This window comes from Rhipicephalus microplus, chromosome 2 (assembly GCF_043290135.1).
Source record: "Rhipicephalus microplus isolate Deutch F79 chromosome 2, USDA_Rmic, whole genome shotgun sequence".
Lineage (NCBI taxonomy): Eukaryota > Metazoa > Arthropoda > Arachnida > Ixodida > Ixodidae > Rhipicephalus > Rhipicephalus microplus.
This window is the reverse complement of record NC_134701.1, coordinates 15,883,202-15,909,929: the sequence shown is the minus strand read 5'-3', so window position 1 is coordinate 15,909,929 and position 26,728 is coordinate 15,883,202. Positions and strand designations below refer to the sequence as shown.

Genomic DNA, 26,728 nt, shown 5'->3' with positions numbered 1-26,728 from the left:
CAAAGCCTGCAGTCTAGAAAAATAGGAACGTGTGTATAATGCTAGGTAGAACTAGCAGATTTGGTCAGTGCTTGGAGGCCGTACACCAGTACTACGACTGCCGTGGCAAGCAAATGGGGCAGGCTCTGGCAGTACGTCACCAATAACACTGCTCCAATATTCTTGGCACTGCAACAACTCATAATGACTGAAAAATGACCTGCCAAAAATTTCACCATCCATTTCAAAATCTTTACCACAAGCATGTATTAGAGCTCCTTGAAAACGCATACATACCAACAACACATCTTCAGACAGCAAGGTTCCACTTTCGCTTACACAGCTGCGAAAATTAAGGGACAAAATAGAGCTCAAGGCAGAAGTGTCACGAATTTATTTCGGCTTCTTGAATGCAAGTTACCAGACCACGGTGTGCGAGGAATCGCAGCTCAGCATGCTCCCTCCAGAATATCAATTCTAATTTTAAAAGCTCAGTTCCCGCGATGACACTTGCCTCCAGAGAGGCTTCCTACTTACCTACCCTTGTACCATAAATTTTAAATCACTCACTACATTTACTAGTTTGCTTTCTCTTCAAAAAACAAATTTTCTGGAAATGCCCTGCAATAAGTTCATACACCTTACTGTGAAGTGTCTGGCTAGCTTTCTCGGCAAGAACACATGTGTTAACAACTAGAACAATTGAGTGGCGGGAAGCCATAGAGCCAAGGAGAAAAGTAATACAAAAACATGTCCACAATGATTGATGATTGTTGTTAATAAAGTTTTAGAAGGAGCAATTCCTCCCATAACCCGAATGGAACTTAAAACAAAACTTGTCTGTGCCGCAGCCTAGTTGTACTCCTCCGTCCTCTCCATCTTGAATGATGATTGGCTTTCACTGTTGTAGCCACTTCCCCCATCAACACCGCTGCCGTAGCCCTCAGCATTGGTCGACTCGTAGTTGCCTCCCAGTCCACCAGCCGATCTGCTGTCTTCCGCAAAGCCGTCTTGCGGCTGATGTTGCTGCAACTGATCACCACTAACTAGCTCCTGCTTGATGCCGTCGACACCCCGCTCGGAGCCGTTGCGCTCCCGACGACGCCTGTGCTCTCGGCTGCGGCTGCGGCTCCGCTTGCGCTTTCTCTCCCGACTTCTGCTTCGACGGCGCTTCTCGCGTTCTGGAGGCACTTCGCCGCCATCGGGCCGGTCGCCACGATCTCGGCGCTCACGGTCTCCGCGGTCACGGTCCCCTCGGTCCCGCTCCGGCCGTTCTCTGTCGGATCGTTCCCGATCGGGCCGTTCTCTATCGGGACGCTCTCGATCGGGTCGCTCCCGGTCAGGCCTATCACGACGTCGCTCACGCCGCTCACGGTCATCTTTGCTGTACAAAAAAAGAGCAACGTAGAATGTCACTAATTATGCAAAACAAAAAGATTAATAGCGTTACCTATGCAAGGGAAATTATAAACCAATATGAGTCCATGTCACATCTCCTACTACTGATCGCCTTTTAATAGGGCAGAGCACACAGAACCTGCACTCAAGTGAGTCCCTCTAAGTATACACCAGATGGAAATTATAGTATGCAAATGCACATTTCTTGTATGTCGACAATCACTTACATATACAATAGAATCATGATACCACAATGGCCCACATTTCGGGGTGATCTTCATTTTTCTGTGGTGCCGGACAAGGCCCATTAGCCTACAACATACCTGCGAACCTAGGAGCATCAAAATTCAGGAGACTGTGATGGAAGGGGATATACATAATTACTTTGAGTATGCAAATGCACATTTCTTGTATGTCGACAATCACTTACATATACAATAGAATCATGATACCACAATGGCCCACATTTCGGGGTGATCTTCATTTTTCTGTGGTGCCGGACAAGGCCCATTAGCCTACAACATACCTGCGAACCTAGGAGCATCAAAATTCAGGAGACTGTGATGGAAGGGGATATACATAATTACTTTGACATTTTAAACCTGCTGTCGTTGCTTCCATCCACTGCGATTGCAAAAGCACGGCATTTCAGAGCCTCCACTATTCTGTTTTCGTCATCTGCAGCCATTCCCCGACGATGGCAGTTGTTCTCTTTGTGTGTGCACCCCTTCAGCGACATTTTCCGAAAGCACGGTTTTGCTTGACCCCACGCTTAGCTGCAAGTTGCGTCCTGTAAATATATAGGCATTCTGTGCGGATGGCAGTGCTTTTGAAGCTTTTTTTTTGGAAAAAAAACTTCCGATGCTGCCCTTCCCTTCCACAGCCCAAACATAGTTACGATGCTTCTGTGAAGCAATGCCCACCTTTATCAGCGACGGAAGTGACTTTTTACTTTTTGGAGCATACTTTAGAGCAGGAAAATTACTGCTTTGGAGCAGCTGTGAGTGTTTTCGGAGCAGAAAAAAAATGCTAGCTTGGGGCAGCTGTTGGTGTTTTGAAGAAGATACCAAATTTGCCAAACATTAATTGGAGCTCAAAGCATAAACAAGGATCACGTAAACATTAATATTTGTTATGAGATATATTCAACAGACAATATTCAATGTAAATTTAAAGAAGCAAACAATTAAAATATGGATGGTTATAAAAAATATGCCATAAAATGAGCTTTATATTTAACACACTAGTATTTGTGGCAGACATAACATCGAACCTGTAAAGCCAAGCGCCACAATTTAGAAGGAACCACAGTCCAATTAATAACTGTAGCCAAAAAAGCAGTAAATATTCGGTATGATATAAAGGCAATCCTGCTCATTTTCACACTTCACCACACTAGCCTGCATGTCAAGATAAAAAAACAAATACGCAGCCAAATGAGCTCTTTGCTTAAGCCAGTTCTTGTTTCATAAACGAGATCAGAGTTGATAATGCTGCACACTAGTAGCACATTGGGATGATAGTATACAGATTATTTTCAGTTTCTTCAAGACTTATGAGTCGGTCAAACAGTAAAAGTTCGTCATTCTCATACGGTGTCAATTCGGAGCAGTTTAAAGCAAATGGACTTTCATCACTGCTTTATCTCGGCCTTGCCGCCGGGCAAAACCCTCACATTATAGGCGCAAAGTGTATAGAACTTGTCCCCTTTCCGCAAAGCCACAAAACACGGAAACTCCGCAGTGTAAGAGTCAAGAAACACTTGCAAGTGTTTCTTTGTTTTTGACATCGCCATCGACTTTCCAAATGAACTCGGTCGGGGAGACATGCGACCCCTATCACAATGTAACAAACACAACTGGTGCTGTGGGGGTGCCAACAACAACTGGTGCTGTGGGGTTGCTAACAACCCCCGTGCAGTCGTTTGCGCCTCGTGGTGCACACGTGTTTCGCACATTGGTCGCATTTAGGGTTGACAACCATTGAGTGGTAGGCGGAGTTGTGCTTGCGGGCCTTTATCGTTATGATCATGGCTAGCCTGCAGTAACGCCTGGCAGCGAGGCTGGGTAGCGGCACATAAGCAGTTCTCTTTTGACATGAGGCGGCTGGCGCCTTCCTGCGGCAGGACAGGGGGATGGCGCCACTGGCCATATTCCCGTGTGCCCCTCATGGTGAGTCAAGCATTGGCAAGGCCACCTACGTGTCATTTGTTTGTTGCTATGTTGGTTGAGTGCATTGTAATACTGTGTAAGCTTGTTTTAGCAAGTTGATCACTGGCGATGTATTTTGATTCGGTTGACGATATCGAGTATACAGCAGTTAAATGAATGTGTTCTGTTTAGTTTGGTCCAACTGCGTCTACTATGTCTGTTCAGTTTCGAAAAGCGTGGATCATGCCGAAACCCCACATCGCCTAGGCAAACCGCATAGGCCTAGCGTGCGAAATGCGGAGGACCAGACAGACATATGCACAAGTTGCTGTCCGTCACCTTCCTTTGGTACAGAGGCGAGCGTGTGCCATGGCCGCTAGCCTTAGCTCAGATGCGCGGTACTATAGTGCCCATAGAATATACTTAACGGTGCTCTAGGGTATGGTTACAGAAGAGTAGTGGCTCTGCACCGCAACTATCGCAGCAGGAAAGGCTGATATACACTCTTGATTAGAAAACATCTCTGCTGTTGTGGTTATTTTTCAGGAGATTTGAGATACCATTCATACAATAACGAAATTGGAGAGTTGGCAGGTATGTTACAATGTGCCAGATAGCCGTTGTTTTGAATCGATTTTCACCTGCAACACTTCATACGAGCATACACTACCTACAGATACAAACAGGTACTGCTTGCGTGCCTACAGAAATTACAGCAGTAATGCGCAGGCCGCAAAGCTGGTTTGGTTTATTTCTCAGTAGGACTCTAGTTTTCCTTTCCTGGTTCAATGGAATTAGTTTATGTAGTTCATGCATTGGTCCAACAGAATTTTTTCATGTCCGCTTTATTGAAAGACATTCAAATAATACATTAGTGCTTGTAACATATTGCTTGGCTGCTTAGACATGTTGCAGCAGAGTGCAGCAAGAACAAAGGAAGAACAAGAGACCATTCACTGTGAATTTATTCTATTTATTACAGAATCCACAATGAAGCGTTTCAGCTTGGGATAGCGTAGAGGTAGGTTTAGCATCACCAAACAAATGGCAGCACTTTTTTATCTTGCTGACTATTGGCAGCAAGGACATACTGAAGTACCATCTGCCGCCATCTTTTTTTGTGACGTATAAAATGATGTCACGTGGTACCAAATGCGCGAAGTGTTCGGTGAATCCAGTGATTCAGGCTGCTCAGCCCCGGTTTTTCTTGCTTTGTAAGCGTTGGATGTGTTTGTATTAGCTGCAAAACAACGTAGAGTGTCTGCCAACAAGGGTTTTTAGAGAGCTAACATGCAATCATCGTTGCGTCGCGCACTTTCGATGGAGCGCATTCGCGCAGTGCTATGTACGCCCAACATCAAGAGATGCTCTGGTATAAGGCGAGCTGTGAATCTGTAAACTGAAGCATTCTCACATTTCGCGACTTTTGCTTGGCCGAGAGGTAACGGTTCGATCAGCATGAACTGCTTCACACGATTTACGGCAATGCCTCTCCGCTTTGGCATGGGTTTATATTAGGTTCACGCACCTATTATAAAGGTATCCATCAAATCTTTTGCGCAATAACATTACTGTTAACAACGGCAGTTCGTGAAGCCTGTTGCTTTTGCCTGAACTATTACCGGACGATTGTTTTAAAGAATATATTTCAATACTTGGAACTTCACCCACATATATCTTAAAAGAACTGTTTGAGGACCTAGTTGGTGCATATTGACAAGAATTAATGCAGGAAAATCACAGCACTCGAGAGCACTTAAATCTTGTGTGTGTCATGTACAGTTTTTTTTTTGTGCGTTAAAATATTCTCGTCAATATGCTGTCTCACTACATGTGCGTATGTGCACTGCCGGATGTATTGAATCATATAATATTGTCACGGCTAAAGGCCGGGAAAGAAGACAGAGGACGATGAAGTGATGAGCGTGGACAGCACCCATGGTTCCTCCGAGAAAGAAGAAGTCGAAGCGGCTGCTCTTTTGTTCTGTTAATACGGACCTCGTTTTTTCTGGTCGCACTGTCGTCCTGTATTCTGTTATTTTCACCTAGCGACAATATTGTTCTAATACCTGCATGCATCGCCTGCTCGAATATTAATTACGGTATCTCCTTTTCAGTTACTCTTCCAACCTCCGACATCAACCAATTCATGTACCAGTAGCCCAGCACATTACCGCTGATAACAGAAGGAAAGACGACGTTATTCAGCCGTCGAAAAGCCCCTGGGCTTCGCCGGTTGTATTAGTGAAGAAAAAAGACGGCACCTTACGTTTCTGTGTGGATTACCGCAAGCTGAATCAGGTGACAAAAAAAGACGTCTACCCACTTCCACGTATCGACGATTCACTCGATCGACTACGCCACGCGCGTTATTTCTCGTCAATGGATCTAAGGAGTGGGTATTGGCAGATAGAAGTCGATGAAAGAGACCGGGAGAAAACAGCTTTCGTGACACCTGATGGCCTTTTTGAATTTAAGGTACTTCCATTTGGCTTGTGCTCAGCACCGGCAACGTTTCAGCGGCTAATGGACACCGTACTATCAGGCCTCAAGTGGCAGACGTGCTTAGTGTATTTAGATGACGTCATCGTATTTTCTGCCACATTCGACGAACACGTCAGGCGACTGCACTCAGTATTTCAAGCTATCCGTTCCGCTGGACTAACACTTAAGCCGGAAAAATGCCATTTCGGCTTCAAAGAGCTTCTGTTCCTGGGGCATCTTGTCAGTAGTGAAGGTGTGCGGCCTGACCTTGAAAAATTAGCCGCCGTTACGAATTTTCCAGCGCCAACTGATAAAAAGGCGGTCAGACAGTTTTTAGGACAGTGTGCTTACTACCGACGCTTCATTGAGAACTTCTCGCGCATTGCCTCGCCGTTGACCCGCCTTACCAGAGAAGACGTCGCATTCGTATGGAATGAAGAGCAGCAAAAATCATTCGACGAGCTGCGGCAACACCTTCAGAAGCCATCAGTCCTCGCACACTTTGATGATGCCGCACCGACAACAGTGCACATCGACGCTAGCAATGTCGGCTTAGGAGCTGTACTCGTGCAGTGGCAGGATGGCGCCGAACGAGTAATTGCTTACGCGAGCAGAACTCTTTCACATGCGGAAGAAAATTATTCCACTACAGAAAAAGAGTGCCTTGCGGTGGTGTGGGCGGTTATAAAATTCCGCCCATACCTGTATGGTCGTCCTTTTAATGTTGTCAGCGACCATCACTCCCTCTGCTGGCTGACGAATTTAAGAGACCCTTCAGGACGGTTGGCGCGCTGGAGCCTGAAGCTTCAAGAATTTGACATGACGGTGGTCTACAGATCGGGGAAGCGACATTCAGACGCTGATTGCCTTTCTCGTGCGCCATACGAACCTGCGACGGCAGAAGATGACGATACAGCCTTTGTTGGAGTTGTAAACACGGCAACTGTCGCACAGCTGCAACGAGAAGACCCCGAACTAGAACCCATAATACGTTTTTTAGAGGGTCGCACTTCAGCTGTACCTAGACTGTTTGCGAGAGGGCTTTCGTCATTTTGCTTGTGCAACGACGTCCTGTATAAGATGAACTTCATGCCACACGGAAACGACTACTTACTCGTCGTCCCAACATCTCTAAGGAGCGAAGTATTACAGGCATGCCACGATGAACCAACATCCGGCCACCTGGGTTACACGCGTACATTGTGCAGAGTGAGGCAGAAATACTACTGGCCAAGACTGACGGCGACCGTTCAACACTATGTTCGGACGTGCCTTAATTGCCAGCGCAAAAAAATTCCACCCGTCAAACCAGCAGGCCTCCTCCATCCTATTGACGTGCCTGTTACTCCATTTGCTCAAGTCAGAATGGATCTTTTGGGCCCATTTCCAACCTCATCAGCACGTCGCAGATGGATTATAGTAGCCACCGACTACCTCACTCGTTACGCCGAAACCAAGGCTTTGGAGAGGGGCACGGCAAGTGAAGCAGCCCGATTTTTCGTAGAGAATGTGGTGCTGAGACATCGTGCTCCATCAGTGGTAATAACTTACAGGGGAACTGCATTCGAAGCCGAACTATTACAGACAGTTTTAAAACTTAGTGGCACATCCCACCGGCGAACAACGGCGTATCATCCGCAAGCGAATGGTCTTACGGAGCGTCTCAACAAGACACTAGCGGATATGCTCTGCATGTACGTCAATGTGGAGCATGAAAACTGGGACGAGATCTTGCCGTATGTCACGTTCGCCTATAACACGGCTCATCAAGAAACAACAAGAACAACGCCATTCCGCCTTCTTCATGGTCACCACTATGTTGGATGCTATGCTGCCGCACGAGTGCAAAGACGCTGAAACGGATGCTGATTATATCACTCAGCTGGCCGAAGAAGCCCGAGAACTTGCACGCCTACGTATTAGTCGCCAGCAGGACTACGATTCAAGACGGTACAACCTTCGTCACCGACCAGTCTCCTACGAGCCAGGAGAGAAAGTTTGGATATGGACACCTATTCGGCGCCGTGGCCTCTCAGAAAAACTGTTAAGACGGTACTTCGGTCCCTACAAAGTTCTGCGACGTCTCAGTGACATTAATTATGAGGTTGTTCCTGATACTGCGCACTCTTCAAGGCGTCGAAGGTATGCTCCAGAAGTTGTGCATGTGGTACGCATGAAGCCTTATTTCTCCGAATGAACTCATGCGTTTCCAACGAGTACAAACCGCTTTGATTATAAAGCATCGGGACGATGCTTTCTTGAATGGGAGGCTAATGTCACTGCTAAAGGCCGGGAAAGAAGACAGAGGACGATGAAGTGATGAGCGTGGACAGCACCCATGGTTCCTCCGAGGAAGAAGAAGTCGAAGCGGCTGCTCTTTTGTTCTGTTAATACAGACCTCGTTTTTTCTGGTCGCACCGTCGTCCTGTATTCTATTATTTTCACCTAGCGACAATATTGTTCTAATACCTGCATGCATCGCCTGCTCGAATATTAATTACGGTATCTCCTTTTCAGTTACTCTTCCAACCTCAGACATCAACCAATTCATGTACCAGTAGCCCAGCACATTACCGCTGATAACAGAAGGAAAGATGTATGAATATTCAACGCCAAAGAACGGCATTATGACAGAATCTTTCTCTCTGCCCTTGTGCTGCAAACAGCTGAAAAAAGGTCACTGTTTCGCCGCAAGGGCAAAGCAATGATTGCGATATAGCAACAACTTGGAATGTAACGCCTAGAATAGGAAACAGATTGAAACGTGCAGCGCGCTGCTCACAAATGACGCAGATAAACAACACACACAGGTCGAGAACGAACTAACAACGTTTACTGCTCGAAACTTAACATGCTGTTTAAACAAAAACGATGCATAAAACGTAATCACAGGTACAGATGAGTGCAAACTGACAAGTGTCCTAGTTGTTACTTTGCTGTGTATGAAAAGCACGCTCTTTTTGCGAATGGGACCTGTGCATGCAGCGAGTGAAGTGACCTTTGTGAACCCGGAAACAAACGCAATAGTTCCGGTCAGAGCCCAAGGCACACGATTCTCCCAACTGAAGGATAAGCCCGCGCAGAAGCACTTATCCTCCCACCCCCATCCACGGGGCTAAGTACGTGTGGGACATGAGCGCACATCGGCTCATCGCGACAAGCTTGGTGCCTTTTAAAGAGGATAGTCTTTCTTGAGGACCTTCGACGCAAAAAATTTGGTCTGTATGTTTGTACATTTGTCTGTCCACCCTTGACGGCACCCTTAAAGGCACCGGAGTGACCGGCCAATACCCCTAACGGCAGACCCCTTCCACAGTGCCCGTCAATATTGCTCAAGGTTCAGCGTTCATACTTGTGCGATTGTCAATTAAAAAGCAATTATTGTGCATATCTGAGGCACCATAACAACAAGTCAATATTTTGTGTGTATATCTTTTACTAGACAAGGCATACATAATCAATTCTAAAGACCGTAGCGTTTATTACGGTGCGCTGACCATGCAACGCTTGCACCAAAGACAATTGTTTCCAACGCTTTGCTAAGACGACACGATGGTGGCACCTACCCGTCGCCTTGCGTTCTACACCTTATCACCTCCAAGACAGGGCGCGCACGTGCTTCGTTTTCCAAGATAACTGCCAGATGGCGCTCATGTCTGACGTGTGACGTGACTTGATGCGCTCAATTGCCTCCACTGCCCACTCGAGGCACTCGAACGCAGCACCTCCAGAATACCGTTCACCAATTTTCTTGCGCAGAACATCAAATAAAGGTTTCATTCACTCTCTCCAGACGCAAGACTATCGCCTTTTGACAACATTTGCTGTGTAACATGCAGATACCGGGCCAATTTTTTTTTCTTGAGTTTTCATGTATACATATACGTACACATATACGGTGCACAACGCCGACGGCAAAAACCAGCCGAGAGTGTCCATATAATTGCTATTGCAATAAAAGATCGCGGCATATTCACAAAGTGAGTAATGCTGAGTGGGCGACGCAGTGGGATCATTCAGTGTTACCTTAAATCCCCCGTGAAATACACCGCTCACGCATTTAGATGAGTGAAAAAGCTGTGTACAGTTAAATACGATGTTTTTCAGTCATAAATGATATGTTGTGTGAAGTTGAGAATTTTGTTTTGCCTTCATCAATTGCTTTGTGATATCGGATCTAGCCTGAAGTTTGCAAAGACACGGTCTGTGCACATTTTCTTAGTGGTGGTTGGTTGTTTCCCGTTGTACGAAATGCATCTGCATAGACTGCACAAGCCAGTCTGTGATCACCATCTTCGTCATCAGCGTCATTGTCATGGTGAATAGTGGGTATTTTGCATGTGCAGTGCCTTGATGGCAGAAAGAGAATGTGTAGTTGAAACGCGTCTGTTCTTCACTATCGGCATCATCGTCAGCGGCGGCTACAGCGCGACAGAGGACAGGCCTCGTTCATAATCTGCTTCCCATCTAAAAGCTTACCGGCCTGGTGTGCAAACGTCACAAATTTCTATGTGCATTTTCTAGCCCCAACGAAGTACGATTTTTGCGAAAGTGCTTGCCGCCCATATGACCATAAATGCTGGGAATCGCTTCCCCATTTATTGTAAAGTCCCCATTCTCGGCTGTATTGAACATGCATCCCGCTGCTTCTTGGTTTCGGGATAAGCAAGCAAACTTAGAATTGGGCGAGAAGTGGAGGCTGCGTCATGCGATTTTTTTAACTATCAAAGGGCCGAACATGCGTACAAACCTGCCAAATATGACGTGGTACTTACTGAACATTTTAACTCCGATTACTAACGCAAAGTCTTTGTGGATGCATGGACCACTCCCTGCATCACAAAGATTGCTAAGATCGCTGAGTGATGCCCGTCCGAGAATCAACGCTGAGTTGTTCTGCAAGTTTCAAATTTATTAGTCAAGTATATCGCTGCTGCGACGTTTTGGTCATTCACATTATAGGCTCGCTTGAATGCATCGGGCACTGCAGTATCGAGCGGCAAACAAACCAGTAGGCTAGAAATAAATTGCTTCAGGGTGGAAAGCAAGCGCGCTGCGCTGATAACAGCATAGGCAAGTTATGTGATGTCGTTAATTATGTCACAGCGACAGCAGCGCCGGCCTCTCCAGTGGTCACACTCAAGGCTTGCGAGAAAGACATCAGTTTCTTGAATGATAGCAAATGCTTACTGATACTATTTTTTCTATTCCGTAGTCAGCCCCAACGAAGTACGATCGTAGTCAGCACCAGTTTTTCAGCACGCCTGTTTTTCAAAGTGAACATGGGCCAGCATGCGACTGCAAATGTGTTGTTCACTTCTCCAAGTAGTATGTACGCCGTAAAACTGAAATGTTTCTTCCATTCACATTTTTGGTGCATATAATTAAAGGGGTGGAGCGGTGGACATGGGTTTGGGAACAGTCCTATGCTTTTTGTAGCAGGCTTGGAGCAGCCAGAAGGGCCTCTTCGAACAAGTTTAAAGCAGTAAGAAAATTCCGAGCAGATGTAGACCCATTACACAGCACTTTTAAATTAACACTTGTCCAATGCTGCATTTTTCAAACACTCAGCTAAATTGACCAAAAGCTTTACTGTGATAAAAACTATAGGGACACTCTGGGTGAGTTTTTGCCATTGCTACAGTCTCCCATGTAAAATCCAAATCGATAACATACCCCAGCACATTGAGTGTTCTGCCCGCAAGTGAAAGTGCGCAAGCAGGGGTGACAAAGCAGGTGATGCAGACATCAAACGATCTGGCCCATCTCCGTTGCTCTGAGGGTGCATGCAACAACGTGCCCTCGCTTGGGAGGCCTGCCATAGAAGCGCAGGGAAGTGTCCTGCCTGTATTAACAGAATATTGATACATAACAGCCGCTCTAAACACGGCTTCATGAAAGAGGAGGACGAAGTTAGTTTTTGGTTGATGCTGGACTGACGCCATCTTGCTCGTCGAGTTCTCTGTGTTCTGAATAGATTATTAAAGAAGTTACTCCTAACATTATTGGTGGAGGTGGACGACCCCCGTACCTCGATAGAGACGCGCAGCGGTCGCAACATCGGCGAACCTTCAACCGCTGGTGCTTCCTCTACACCGCCCTCATCAGTCCAAGCCACCACCTACGTCACATTCCAGCACCTCCGGGATCCCGGCACTTTCTCCGGTGATGGTACGATCGATCTTAACACTTGGCTGAACTGGTACGAGCGCGTCAGTGATACTCATCACTGGGATCCCACGCTCATGCTCGCCAACGTGCTTTTCTACCTGGACGGCACTCCTTGAACATGGTTTGAAAGCGACAAAGCCGAAATAACGAGCTGGGATCTCTTCAAACAACAGATCCGCGACCTGTTTGGAGATTTATCTGGTTGTCAGCTCGCTGCGAAGAAGACTGGGCCACACAGGCCCAGTCTTCTACTGAATAATATTGTAGTGTTCCTACTTAAAATAACGGAACAGCATTAAAGCTTCAGTATGGAACTGGCGTCCATCTTAATCTGCTTTATTTTTCACTTCATCCCCCTCTTCTTTCCTGCCCCGGCCCTCGCGCTTCTTCATCTTCTGTCCAAAGGCTCATACCGCTTCACCCTTCCCGCTTTCTTTTAATTACCCCTCCTGGGGTAATACTTGAAGACATTCCCAATTGAAGCACATTCAACAGATCCACGTTCACCAGTGTACCAGACAGTCTTCAAAATTCCGTTCTGGGTGGCTGTCTTGGTCACAGAGTAAGGCCCATAAAATTTGGCACTGGAATCTCTTATTCCTTTTCTCACTAGTACGAGGTCGGTGACTTGAATGTCTGGCATGTCTGCTCGATGCCTCTTGTCGAAATTCTTTTTCATTCGTTTTCGGTACCTCTCCTCCTGTGATTTTTGTTGCCTCTCCTCGACAATCTTGAGGTTTTCCAAGAGTCCCAACTCACGGTCTGCCTGCAGAATAGGGGTCTCTCCTGTAGAAGCGTACTGTGGACTGCACCCCAAGCCTCTTGTGTAGGATCGGTTATGATGTTTTACGGCTGCTTCTAAAGAACATTTCCATCCCCCAGGAAAACTATCGTACATCTTGATGTATTGTTTCACGTCCCGTATGGCACGTTCTGCAAGCCCATTCGCCGCAGGATGGTATGGCGCACAGAACTTGATCGATACATTGTGATCTCGAGCCCATCTTACTAGCTTTTCACTCTTGAACGCGGGGCCGTTATCGCATACGATTGTCCGCGTAGTTCTAAACATGTCCCTTTCGAGAAGGGTTATGACGCTATTTGCATCTTCTTTTCCTGCTCGTGCCGCGACCATCCTGGTGCATTCATCTATGGCCAGCAGAAAAGCTTGCGTTTTTCTGACTCCTTCCCGTTTCTTGTTAAGTTCGGCGAAATCCAGGTGAACTACTTCAAAAGGCACGTTCGAGTGGCAAGGTAGTATCATGGTGTCCGTAGGCTGTTTATACTTGACTTTGTGTACTTGACACACATGGCATGAACGAACGTACTGACTAACGTCTTTCTTCATGTGAGGCCACGTAAACCTCTTGACCAACTTGTTGTAGGTACGCCAAAAGCCGTCGTGTCCTCCAGATTCTGGGCTATCGTGGTACAAGTAAAGCACTTTGGAAACAAGAGTTGGTGGGACTTGATACCGACCTTCCGTAAAAACCAGTTGTTCTGAGCCTTCCCACAGCTTCACTTCATTGATTTCTTCAGATTTTTCTGTGTTGTTTTGTACCATCAATCTTGATAGAGCATCTGCATCGGTTAAAAGCGGTCCTGGTCGGTGCGAGATGGTAAAGTCAAATTGCTGCAAGTAATTCACCCATCTGGCGATACGCCCTTTAGTTTGGGTCATATTCAAGAGATGAGTGAGTGCCTGGTGATCGGTGAACAAAGTGAACTTCGTACCTTCCAGGTACGTGCGGAAGTAGTCAACGGCCTTCAGAACCGCCAGTGCTTCTTTTTCCGTAGTAGTGTAGTTTGTTTCAGACGGCTTGAAAGTGTAACTGTAGTAACCGACTACGTGTCGCTTTTCTCGGCCAGATGCTTCAATACATTTTTGATACAACACTGCACCAGTCCCATAATGTGAGGCGTCAGTGTTCAATTCAAAGGGTAAAGTGAAATCTGGTATACGCAGAATGGGGTCAGAAGAAATTCTGTGCACCAAGTCACGGTAGACTCTCTCACATTCGTCACTCCATTCAAAGGGAACTTCTTTCTGCGTTAAGCGCGTGAGGCATCTAGTTTTGACAGCAAAGTCCTTTATGAAAGATCGGAAATGTCCTGCCAATCCCAAAAACACACGCAGTGAATGGACGTCATATGGTTTCTTCAACTGGGAGATCTTCTCGACGGACTCTTGTTTTGTGCTTTTGGTGTTCCCATCGAAGACTCTTCCAAGAAACAGCACTTTTCGTTGAAAGAATACACTCTTCTTAAAATTAACCTTGAGATGTGCCAAGCTCAAGGCGTTTAACACCTGAGACAGATGGTCTTGATGCTCAGCCTCTGTTTTGGAGAAGACTATAATGTCGTCTATGTACACATTACAAAAAACACCAAGGAATGGCTTTAGGACGTCGTTCATGATCTTCTGGAACCACGCTGGCGAGTTTTTCCAACCGAAAGGGAGCCGGTTGTATTCGTAGAGATCGAATGGCGTGATAAAAGCGGTGTACATTTTTGTTTCTTCGGTTAGTGGGATCTGCCAGAAACCTTTGCATAAATCGATGCGGGAAAAATGTCGGCAACCCCCGGTCTCATCTATAATTGTGTCGATCTTCGGCATAGGAAATGGTATGAGTTCTGTCTGACGATTGAGAACCCTGTAGTCGGTGCATAATCTGAAGGTTCCGTCTTCTTTCGGTGCGATCGTTATGGGAGAAGCGAAGGGTGATACCGAAGGTCGTATGATATCAGCATCTAGCATCTCCTGCAACTCTTTCTTGAGCCACATCTTTCGCTCCCTTGACATATTGTAAGGTGCTTTCCGGATGACGGTCTTGTCAGCGAGTTCGAAAGGAACCTTGTGGGACTTCATCGCCTGAGGATAGCTTCCTATGCATACAAGTTCAGGGTAGGTCGTTGCGATATCCTCCGCGCACTTGACAACTCGTAGATTATCTTGTCTACCCTGATTTGTCTCGTTCCTTGCTACTCCTTCTACTAGAACCACATCGTCCCAGTACACGTTGATCTTTAGTTTCTTTATATCTGGTCTTGATAGCAAAAAGTCGTACGTTACCCCCTCTATCACCAACACTTCGCTCTCTATTTGCTGACCCTGGAACTCGATGTTTACCAAGGCCCACTGATCATGCAACGTTACTTTTCCATCATAGCCTTGTACTCGTAGAATTCTTCCACTATGCAAGCGATTTGCATCCACCAGCTTGGCATTTATAATGGACACAGAAGCACCGCTGTCTACCAGAGCCATCATATGTTTGTTTCCTACTTTGACGGGAATGTGAAGTAGGCTAGAGCAACTTAAATAAACAGTCTCATTTGGAGTCATCGGGTGGGACTGATCACCCTCGTTTATTAGTTTTTTTCTGTCGAATACTCCTGAGCTTCAGTGTCGATATTATTCACTCGACCTCTTGGAACACGCCAGGGCAAGTTATCTGTGCGAGTTGCGAGGTGGCTCGGTTCTCGCTGAGCGCGGCTTGACCAGTCCGATTTACTCCGACTGAAACAGCTGCTTGACTCGGCGGTTATGCTTGTTTCCGAAGCTGATGGTATGTTCTGAAGACACGCGAGGAGGTCATCTAGAGTCTTTGGTGACAGTATTTGCACTTGCTTCAACACGTTAGTGTGCAATCCATGCATTATTAAGGCAACTACGGCCGTAGATGGAAGCAAAGGCTCCGCCAGCTTTAAAAGACGGCGTTTCTCAAAGAAGTACTCGACAAGGCAGCTTTGCTCAGACTTGAAATTAAGCGCCGTGTTCCATCTTTCTACTGGATTGCTTCGGAATGCAGTCAAAAACTTTTTCCTCCACTGGCTCCAAGAGTCGTCACTGTCTTCCAGAATGCATGTTTCATACCACTTTCGCGCAACACCTCTCAAGTAAACGCGCATGTGGGTGATTTTAGCCTCATCAGAGAGCCACTTGTTTTTTCCAGCGGCATATTCGTAGAAATCAAGCCAACTTTCTGGATTTGAAGACACACCGTCGAAAGCATCAGGTTCTACGAAATTAGGTGTCGGTCTCTCAGCATTCAGAGAGCTTATAAGAGATGCCATTATTTGGTTTTGTTGAAGCATCTGTTCCTGTTGCAGCTGAAAAGCTTTCAAAACGAGGCTCACCTCTTCCGTCGGAGATCGTGATCCTGAGTGTTTTCGACGCGCTGGTTCAAGAACTAGGTCGTTGAAGGTCGCCACACGCAAGTTCACTTTCACAGCACCTGTCCGTCGTAGTTCAGTAGTGTCTACGGCTGCCTTTTCCACAACCAGGTTTACGAGTTCTTCCGAGCTGAGCTCACGAGGTAGGTCTACCGCTGCTTCGTCTTGAACTTGGTACTTCGAAAAGATGATCTCCTCGGAGGTCTCGTCTATGAAGAACGTCACCCACATGATGGCTTCGATGGCCGGCTGCGCCAAAATAATGTAGTGTTCCTACTTAAAATAACGGAACAGCATTAAAGCTTCAGTATGGAACTGGCGTCCATCTTAATCTGCTTTATTTTTCACTTCATCCCCCTCTTCTTTCCTGCCCCGGCCCTCGCGCTTCTTCATCTTCTGTCCAAAGGCTCATACCGCTTCAAATATGTCTCCTACATTCTTGACGTCTTGGCCCTTTGTTTCAAGGCCGACCAGTGCATGTAGGAAGACGAAAAGGTTAACCACGTCTTGAAAGGCATTGCCGACGATGCTTTCAACCTGCTGGTTTTTAACGTTTCGAGCATCGACACCATCCTTAAAGAATGCCGACGTCTCGAACAAGCTAAAACCGCCCCGTAGCCTAAAGCATCGTGCGCCTTCTGAACACAGCGGCTACTTCTTCGTGCGACGACGCCTTCCATCAGGCCCCTTGATGTGACAACATCCCGCACATCATTCGTCGAGAGGTAGAGGCAGCACAACCGGTAGCCACACCATTCCCAACGCCTGCGCCTTCCTTGACCACAATCTCTTTGATACAAGTTGCCGTTCGTCAAGAGCTATCGAAAGTCGGCCTACATCCTGTTCCTGCCGTATACTCTGCTGAGCCTTCTTATCGTCCCCCTTCTGCTCCTCGCATCCAACGCAAGCCGTTCGAATGGTGTGCCCTTGATGACAGGCCCATATGTTTTAACTGTCGACGCATTGGTCATATCGCTCATCACTGCTGCAACCGCTGGGCTCCACTGTCACATTATGCACCTCAGTCTCACGCCACTTCTGTCCGCCAGTCGTCTCCATCACTTTCTCCATCGATGCCGCCCACATTTTCCGCTCCTGCAGCACCTATGAGCAGACCTCGCTACGACCGGTCATCGTCCCCTGCTCGTCGTCAGTCCCGGTTGCCCCCACGCCATGCTGCCTTCCCGACCTATTTATTCGCAGCACCTCCCACCAAAAAACTAGGCCGTGCAGCTTCTGCAGGTGGAGCTGTGTTGACGACCTTAGTAAGAAATCCTCGCTTGACGTTAACGACGAACCGGAGCCTTTTGGACGTTACTGTCGACAATGTTCGTGTTGGCGCATTGATAGATACTGGCGCGCATGTGTCCATTATGAGCGCTAACCTTCGCCGCCGACTTGAAAAAGTTGTCACGCCCGCCCTCAACCGAGCTGTACGAGTCGCCGATGGAGGAACTGCCGCAATTCTTGGCATGTCCTCTACGCGAGTTTCTATTGGGGAAAGAAGGACTGTCGTTCTTTTCGCCGTTATCGAACATTGCCCTCATGAACTCATTCTTGGTATAGATTTTCTGGCCACGCACTCTGCCCTCATAAACTATTCAGCTGGCTCTCTCCATATCAATTTACCTCTCTTTTCCAACCTAACCAGCCCACCGCAAACCAGCCTCTGCTGCATTGATTTCACGCACCTCCCGCCTAACTCTGTCACACATGTCGACTTATCCTCCACGCCGCCAGTACCTGACGGTGATTACATGGTGGCCCCGATTCCTGCCATTATGCTTTCGCATGGGGTTGCTGTGTCGCATATGATTCTGACGATTACGAGAAACCGCATCTTCCTTCCACTGGTCAACTCCTCCCAGTTTTACCACAGCGTATCTCCTTGGCCAAAATTACCGCTCTCCAAGATGACCATGTCGAGCCCTTCAGAGTGGACGATTGCTGCAGCTCAGTCAGTGATTCCACTCTATCACGTTCTTGGGGTGCCGACATCAAGCGAGCGAATGGTGTAATCGGACCTCACGCCTGAGCAAGGTGCAGCGCTTTGCCACGTTCTTGAGGGCTATTGTAGCATTTTCGACTTTGCCAGCAACTCTTTAAGCCAAACGACCATCGTCACCCATCGCATCAATACTGGCCATGCAACTCCCATTCACTGACGCTCTTACCGTGTTTCTGCATCGGAGCGTGCAATAATACAACAGGAAGTTGTAAAAATGCTTGCGAAAAACATTATCGAGCCTTCATGCAGCCCCTGGGCTTCTCAAGTCGTCCTTGTTAAAAAGAAGGATGGAACATGGCACTTTTGTGTCGATTACCGTCACCTCAACAATATTACAAAAGAAGACGTTTATCCTTTGCCTCGTATCAACGACGCCTTACTGCCTGTACGGTGCTACTTATTTTCCAACTATTGGCCTTCGGTCAGGCTACTGGCAGATAGCCGTCGACGAGATGGATCGCGAGACGACTGCGTTCATCAGTCCTGATGGTCTTTATCAGTTTAAGGTCATGCCCTTCGGTCACTGCAATACGCCAGCCACATTTGAAAGAATGATGGACTCATTGCTCCAAGGGTTGTGTTACCTTGACAATGTTATTGTCTTTTCGCCCACATTACGCTCACTGCTCGATCGTTTATCAGCTATTCTGGACGTTTTCTGTCGAGCCGAACTCCAGCTTAACGCCTCCAAGTGCCACTTCGCTCGTCGTCAAATTTCCGTGCTCGGTCACCTTGTCAATGCCCATGCGCATACAGACCCAGAGAAAATTCGCACAGTCACAAGCTTTCCCGTTCTGAAAACCACAAAGGATATCCGCAGTTTTGTGGGGTTGTGCTCTTATTTCAGACGCCTTGTTAAGGACTTTGCAACCATTGCACGCCCCCTCACAGACATCTTGAAGAAAGACGCCTTGTTTATCTGGGGCCATGCCTAAGTGTCATCGTTTTCCCAACTTACAACCAAGCTTACAACGGCACCAATCTTGGTTCACTTTGATCCATCAGCCCCCACCGAGGTTCGCACAAACGCCAGTGGACACGGCATAGGAGCTGCGCTATTGCAGCACCAACAGGGACACGACCATGTTATAGCCTACAAAAGTCGACTGCTTTCTCCAGCTGAGCACAACTATTTCATCACGGAGCGCGAGTGCTTCGCCCTTGTATGGGTAGTCGCAAAGTTTCGTCCATACCTGTATGGGCGCTCATTCCGTGTAGTCACGGATCATCACGCGCTCTGCTGACTAGCCTCCCTGAAGGACCCCGCAGGACATCTTGTTCGTTTGGCCCTACGCCTTCAAGAATACACGTTCTCTGTAATGCATAAAACAGAGCGATTACATCAGGATGTGAATTGTTTATCCCGCTACCCTTTGGACGAAGCAACCGATACTGACGCTATCGCGGACGTTTTTTCTGTGTCGCAGCTGCTGAACATTGGCGAGGAGCAACGTCAGGACGCTTCTTTACGAGCCATCATTGACAAACTGGAGTCAACGCCTCGCAACCCATTCCTACGAATGTTTTTGGTGAAAGACGGGATCCTATACCGCCGTAACCTTGATTCCTTCGGATCAGACTTACTTCCTGTCATGCCAGCGCACCAGCGTTCCACTGTCCTGCACCAACTTCATGACACTCCCATGACGGACCATTTGGGCATTTCTCGCACATACGATTGGGTACGACGTCGGTTTTTTTGGCCTGAACTTGCCTGCTCTGTTCGAGGCCATGTCGCCGCTTGTGAGCCCTGCCAGCGTCGCAAAACGCCGTCTGCCCCCCCAGCCGGCTACCTTCAGCCGATCGACGTTCCCACTGAACCTTTCTTTCGAGTTGGTCTCGAGTTCTTTCGAGTTGGTTTTTTTGGCCTGAACTTGCCCGCTCTGTTCGACGCAATGTTGCCACTTGTGCGCCCTGCCAGCGTCGCAAAACACCGTCTGCCCCCCCAGCCGGCTACCTTCAGCCGATCGACGTTCCCACTGAACCTTTCTTTCGAGTTGGTCTCAACCTGTTGGGCCCTTTTCCATTCTCCACAGCGGGAAATAAATGGATTGCTGTTGCCACAGACTACGCAACGTGGTACGCATCCACAGGAGCACTCCTGACCAGTTGCGCTACCGATGTTGCGGATTTTCTGCTGTACGACATAATATTAGTGCACCGTGCTCCCCGCCAACTTCTCACCGACCATGGTCGCATGTTCTTATCAGCTGTCGTTCACAAAATCCTGAGGTCTCGCCGTACCAAGCACAAATTTACTCTTTCGTACCATCCCCAGTCAAATGGCCTCACGGAGTGCCTCAACAGGACCCTAACCGATATGCTTGCCAAATACGTTGCGCCAGACCACCAGGATTGGGACACTCATTAGCCGTATGTGACGTTCGCCTACAATTCATCCCGTTACAACACTGCCAGCTATTTGCCCTTCTATCTTCTATATGGCCGGGACCCAACTCGCCCTTAGACACTTTGCTACCTGCGGCCACTGAATATGCCAGGGAAGCCAGCGCCCACGCCGACAACACGCGCCAAGTCGCCCGTAATTGTCTACAGGCCATATAGGAGATAGAAGGGCGCCTTTTTCATTGCTTTTTTTCAAACATTGCCTTTTTCCAGGAGGGCTGCCACCTCAGCATTTTTCGCAACACCAGCAAGACCAGTACAAGAAAATCAACCAGGTTAAGCAACATGCTTATCCGACATGGACAACCACAGATGCTATCCGACATGGACAACCACAGTCACCGAAAGACCGCTCGCAGCTCAAGGAAAGCCATTTGCAAGCGACTCAAGTGAAGCGTCAACAAATTCAAGATGTCTCCCTCGAGAGAAAGAACACATCAAATTCAACACATTTTCCCAAAAAGAAACATCACACAAGTTCTCTCCAGGAGAGATACGAGCCTTACTATCAAAGCAATTGAAACAACAGGAGACAAAAACAACAAAAACGGTGTAAAACCACACCCTGGTTTTCAGAAAGAAGCAGACATCGTCCCGTTAGCCAATGATTACGCAAACTGGCAGTGCCCCGTGCATACCATTCCCGACAAAAAACACGGCATGTGCGAAACACGAGCCATGAGTGTACCAAGGCATTCCACCTTTGTTTATTCCTCGCAAGAATTGCTGTGTCATCACCATTTCCTGCCTTCAAGCCGTACTTCTGTAGGCCTGTACACAACAGTCAGCCTCGCCCACCAGAACTCCAGCACTTACCGGACAGCTACCCTCTGCTGTGAAGCTATAGTGTGTTTATAGAACTTTCCTGGGACATGGAACGATTTCCTCTTTTTGACAGTGTTCACTATAAGTCGTGTATGTTCAGTCCTCATTTCTGTTCGTCTGACGTGACTTATTTCGGGGAGAGGGGAAATCCTGTGACATATGAAGGCAGGTATGATTGGTAGAGGCCGAGAAAGAAGAGGTTACAATGGAATAAACATGGCGTATGAGCCAGGCCATGTTGCCCATTCATCGTAGTGCCACATACATACATTCTGCACATTGCTTGAGAATCAAAGATAACCAATGCTGATTGCCCAGCGCTGACGGGATGTTTGATTTGCGTTGCGATTGCTTAGTGGCACATCTGTCTGTAATAGTTTGTCTGTATTACAGACGAAGGTTGTACCGTCTTGAATCGTAGTCCTGCTGGCGACTAATACGTAGGCGCGCAAGTTCTCGGGCTTCTTCGGCCAGCTGAGTGATATAATCAGCATCCGTTTCAGCGTCTTTGCACTCGTGCGGCAGCATAGCATCCAACATAGTGGTGACTTCACGACCATGAAGAAGGCGGAATGGCGTTGTTCTTGTTGTTTCTTGATGAGCCGTGTTATAGGCGAACGTGACATACGGCAAGATCTCGTCCCAGTTTTCATGCTCCACATTGACGTACATGCAGAGCATATCCGCTAGTGTCTTGTTGAGACGCTCCGTAAGACCATTCGCTTGCGGATGATACGCCGTTGTTCGCCGGTGGGATGTGCCACTAAGTTTTAAAACTGTCTGTAATAGTTCGGCTGCGAATGCAGTTCCCCTGTCAGTTATTAGCACTGACAGAGCGCCATGCTACAGCACGGCATTCTCTGCAAAAAATCGGGCTGCTTCACTTGCCGTTCCCCTCTCCAGAGCCTTGGTTTCGGCGTAGCCAGTGAGGTAGTCTATGACTACTATAATCTATAAGCGACCTGCCGATGACGTTGGAAATGGGCTCAAAAGATCCATTCCGACTTGGGTGAATAGAGTAACAGGTACGTCAATAGGATTGAGGAGGCCTGGTGGTTTGACGGGTGGGACTTTTCTGCGCTGGCAATCAAGGCACGTCCAAACATAGTGTTGAATGATGGCCATCAGTCTTGACCAGTAGTATATTCGCCTCACTATGCACAGCGTACGTGTGTAACCCAAGTGGCCGGATGGTAATTCATCGTGGCATGCCTGTAATACTTCACTCCTTAGAGATGTTGCGACGACGAGCAAGTAGTTGTTTCCGTGTGGTGTGAACTTCATCTTATACAGAACGTCGTTGCGCAAGCAAAACGAGGATAGCCCTCTCGCAAACAGTCTAGGTGCAGCTGAAGTGCGACCCTCCAAAGAACGAATTATGGGTTCTAGTTCTGGGTCTTCTTGTTGCAGCTGCGCGACAGTAGCCGTGTTTAGAACTCAGACAAAGGATGCATCATCATTTTCGGCAATCGCAGAAAATGATGATGCATGCATGTTGACATCGGTGCCTTACAGTCTATTATAGCCAATAGAAGTCCACAGCCCATTTCACACAGTTGGGATGGACATGGCCATTCAAAACTTCAAGAGGTTGCAAGTACATCATTGTAGCCATTGATTACCTCACAAAGTTCGTGGAGGCAAAACCACTCCCGAACATAGAGGCCGCAACCATTCAGAAGTTTGTCGAACGATGAATCATCTTAAAGCACGGATGCCCAGCCACAATTATCACAGACCGCGGTACTCAAATGATGGCGCGCTCTACTGAAGCATACCTCGAACATCGGGGCATCAGGCATGCTGTCACTATCACATATCACTCTGCAACAAAAGGCTTGTGCGAAAGAGCCAATAAGACAATCAAACAGATGATTGCCATGACTACCGCCGGGAGAGAAAAATGGGCGGATGTCCTCCCTTATATTGTATTTTATTACATCGCCGGGTACCAAGACAAGGTTCGCCAAACTCCATTCTTCTTGGTGTACAATAGGGATCCGGTGCTAACATTAAATGTTGTATACAGCCGCCGAGAGCTTGAAGAGCTCAAAGAAGATTCAAACTATTTCATGGTAGTGCGTGAACGACTACAAAATGCCAGGGAGCTCGCAGTCACGCACATCCGACTAGCTCAGGAAAAACAGAAGTGGCACTTTGACAAGCACCACAAGGACGTGTTTGAAAATGGACAACTGGTGCTCCTCAAGGCTCCAACGTCCAGTGTGAAAACAACTAAATCGTACACCAGGCCTCACAAGATAGTGAACGAACTGTTTCCCATGAAGTACGAGATTGAACTCGCGGACAACATGGGAAGAGACATTACGTTGAAAAATTAAGACCATATCTGAGCCCCATCGCTCACATGGAGCAACCCAATGCTTCGGACTAAAGTGTACATGGGTGCTGCTCAGTGTAAATAGTTGTTGATGCTTGTATACAGTTTTGTGTGCCTGAAAGTGTATAGGTAATGTTTTGTTCACTTCTGTAAATAGTTACAGATAGGACTGTTTAAGTTAGTTTAGTTAAGTCTGTCTTAGTGTTTTGTCTATGAAGTCGAGAGGACTAGTTTCCGAACCCCGGCATGTGATGAGCGATAGCAGACGACACTCGGTGCGTGTCTCACGCCTTTGCGCGAGGAATACGAAGTAGATTGGCGCCGAGCTCGCACACGCTCGAGGAACGTGAAATAAAAAAAGGGGGTCTGGCAGTCCTTTCCTGATCTTGAAAGAGTGTGGATGTCCTTAGGCCGCCTCCGAACCCAGTATATCAGATGGTCACAACCGCACGTCACAAAGGTGTGCACCACTAGAGGAGAAATTGGTCTTACGCGATTAGACCTAGCATCCCTTTTTTCTAGGTTATCAGTGGTCTGGTTATTTGCTCCAGCCTTGCCCTTAACAAAACGAGAAAGACCCAGGAGAGTGTTAATTGAATGGTAGAAGCTTGACGCACAATGCTAGACAATAAAACGAAATACTACATACTGCAAATTATGCGGGAAATGCATGTCTATGTTCAATCCTTGGTACCTTTCTGCTATCTTAAACCATATATTTTTTTTTGCTTCTTGCCGTAGATACAAGTCACCGACGTCGTTGTTTTGGGATATTTCAATTTTTGTAGAAAGTTATTGTGCCTATAATCATGATTTTGAGGGCCTAAAACGGCGTTTTTCCCCGCCTGTCTTTTTCGCCTAAAAATCCGGCCTCCAATTATGAAAGACGCTGTAGTGAAGGGCTCCGGAAACATCGACCCCCTGGTATTTTTTCACATGCACCTTAATCTGAGCACACGGGTGTACAGCATTCTCGCCTCCATTGAAAATGCAGCCGCCGCAGCCGGGATTCAATCCCGCAACCTGCGGGTCAGGAGCCGAGTACCGCGACCAAAGACACCTATGCAGTGGATTCCGAGTTCAAGGACACCTCGGAATCCACTGCAGAGACTGCGGCTGCGTGCCAGTTTTTGATCGTTGCAAGGTATTAAGCAAGCACAACTCGCAGGCCACGCGTGAGATAATTGAAGCTTACCAAATAAACAAGTTTGACGGTAAATGTGTAAGCTGCCCATCGGTTGCATTGTTGAAAAAGGAGATTGCGTATCTCGATCTTTTTTAAGTTGCATATGCAGTTGTTTTCTCAGCCCTTTCAACAAGAGACAAGAGTTTTGCTGACAGTGTATCGCAGTGTTGTTCCTGCACCCTTCTACGCATGCCCATTTTTCTCATTTTTCGCCTATATATGTGCATCCCTCCGACATTAAACCTTTGTTGAAAGTCAGCGCTCTTTTCTGTCCTTGTTTTTTCGCTTCCGTAGTTACGAAGTAACTACTTGTAGGTTGCGCTGTTCCTGAATTCAATTATGTTTGGACGAAGCTGGATGAAGGCCTTCAAGCTAGGCATCGCTCAGACGGAGGGAGTCAACGTCGTGAAGTCTACGGATGACCTGGTAAGCCAATATCACGAAGTTTTTTCGGAGCAGCTTGGCACATTTCACGGCGTTACAGCGTCTATATCTGTACAAAAGGGGGCGAAGCCACATTTTGTCAAGGCACATCCGATACCATTTGCTTTGCGCGATAGGGTTTTTGAAGAACTACAGAGGATGGAACGGGAAGGCGTTATCAAACCGGTGAAAACTTCCCAGTGGGCCGCGCCCATCGTTCCTGTATTGAAGCGCGACGGCCGGGTTCGGGTCTGCGGCGATTTTAAGACTACCATAAATGCGGTGACAGTCGTCGAGTCCTACCCTATTCCTAGGACTGAGGAACTTTTTGCGCGACTTACAGGGGGCAAGAAGTTCACAAAGCTTGACTTGCAAGATGCCTACCAGCAGGTTCCACTCGATGAGGAGTGCCAAGAGCTAGTCACCATTAACACTCCGAAGGGGTTATAGCAATTCACAAGGCTGCCGTTCGGGGTTTCATCAGCTCCGGCTATATTTCAGCGAGAGATGGAAAATCTGTTGCACGACCTTGACCAAGTCGTAGTGTACTTTGATGATATTCTGGTCACAGGAACCAGTGACAAAGAGCATTGGGAAAATTTGAACCGAGTGTTGGATCGCCTGAAGACCGCGGGACTGCAACTGAAGTTATCCAAATGCGAATTAATGAAACCAGAATTCCAGTACTTGGGCCATATCATTAGTGTGGCTGGGCTGCGTCCAAACCCGGCTAAGACTGAAGCAGTGCTGGAAGCCCCCGCACCCCGAGCGGTCAAGGAACTTCAGAGTTACCTCGGGTTGGTTAATTTTTACAGAAGGTTTTTGCCGAACCTTTCTGCCGTATTACAGCCGCTCAATAGTTTGTTGGCGTCGGGAACACCATGGCGCTAGGAAACTGATGAAAAGCAGGCGTTTCGGAGAAGCAAGGAGCTATTGGCCTCTGCTGCTATATTGGCACACTTTGACCCAGGAAAGCCAACTGTGCTTGTCACTGATGCATCTCCCTTCGAGATTGGAGCAGTACTAGCGCAACGAGAGTCATCTGGAGAAGAGCGCCCCATTGGTTTTGCCTCCCGCAGCCTGGCAACCGCGGAGAAAAACTACACCCAATTAGATAAGGAGACATTGAGCCTTGTATTTGGCGTTACAAAGTTCAGGCAGTACTTATGGGGCCGGCAATT

At 47.5% G+C, this 26,728-nt stretch overlaps 1 protein-coding gene across 3 annotated transcripts in view; it reads right to left on the bottom strand.

Moving 5' to 3' along the window:
• Positions 1–350: 350 nt before the first annotated feature.
• The window catches only part of LOC119169203 (uncharacterized), a 341,045-nt gene continuing 314,667 nt past the window's right edge, over positions 351–26,728 (bottom strand). For all 3 annotated transcript variants that reach the window (XM_075886230.1, XM_075886226.1, XM_037420316.2), the window contains one exon: positions 351–1,363. In XM_075886230.1, coding sequence (XP_075742345.1) covers positions 832–1,363 — 532 coding nt within the window. In that variant the 3' untranslated portion in view covers positions 351–831. The remainder of the gene's footprint in view (positions 1,364–26,728) is intronic.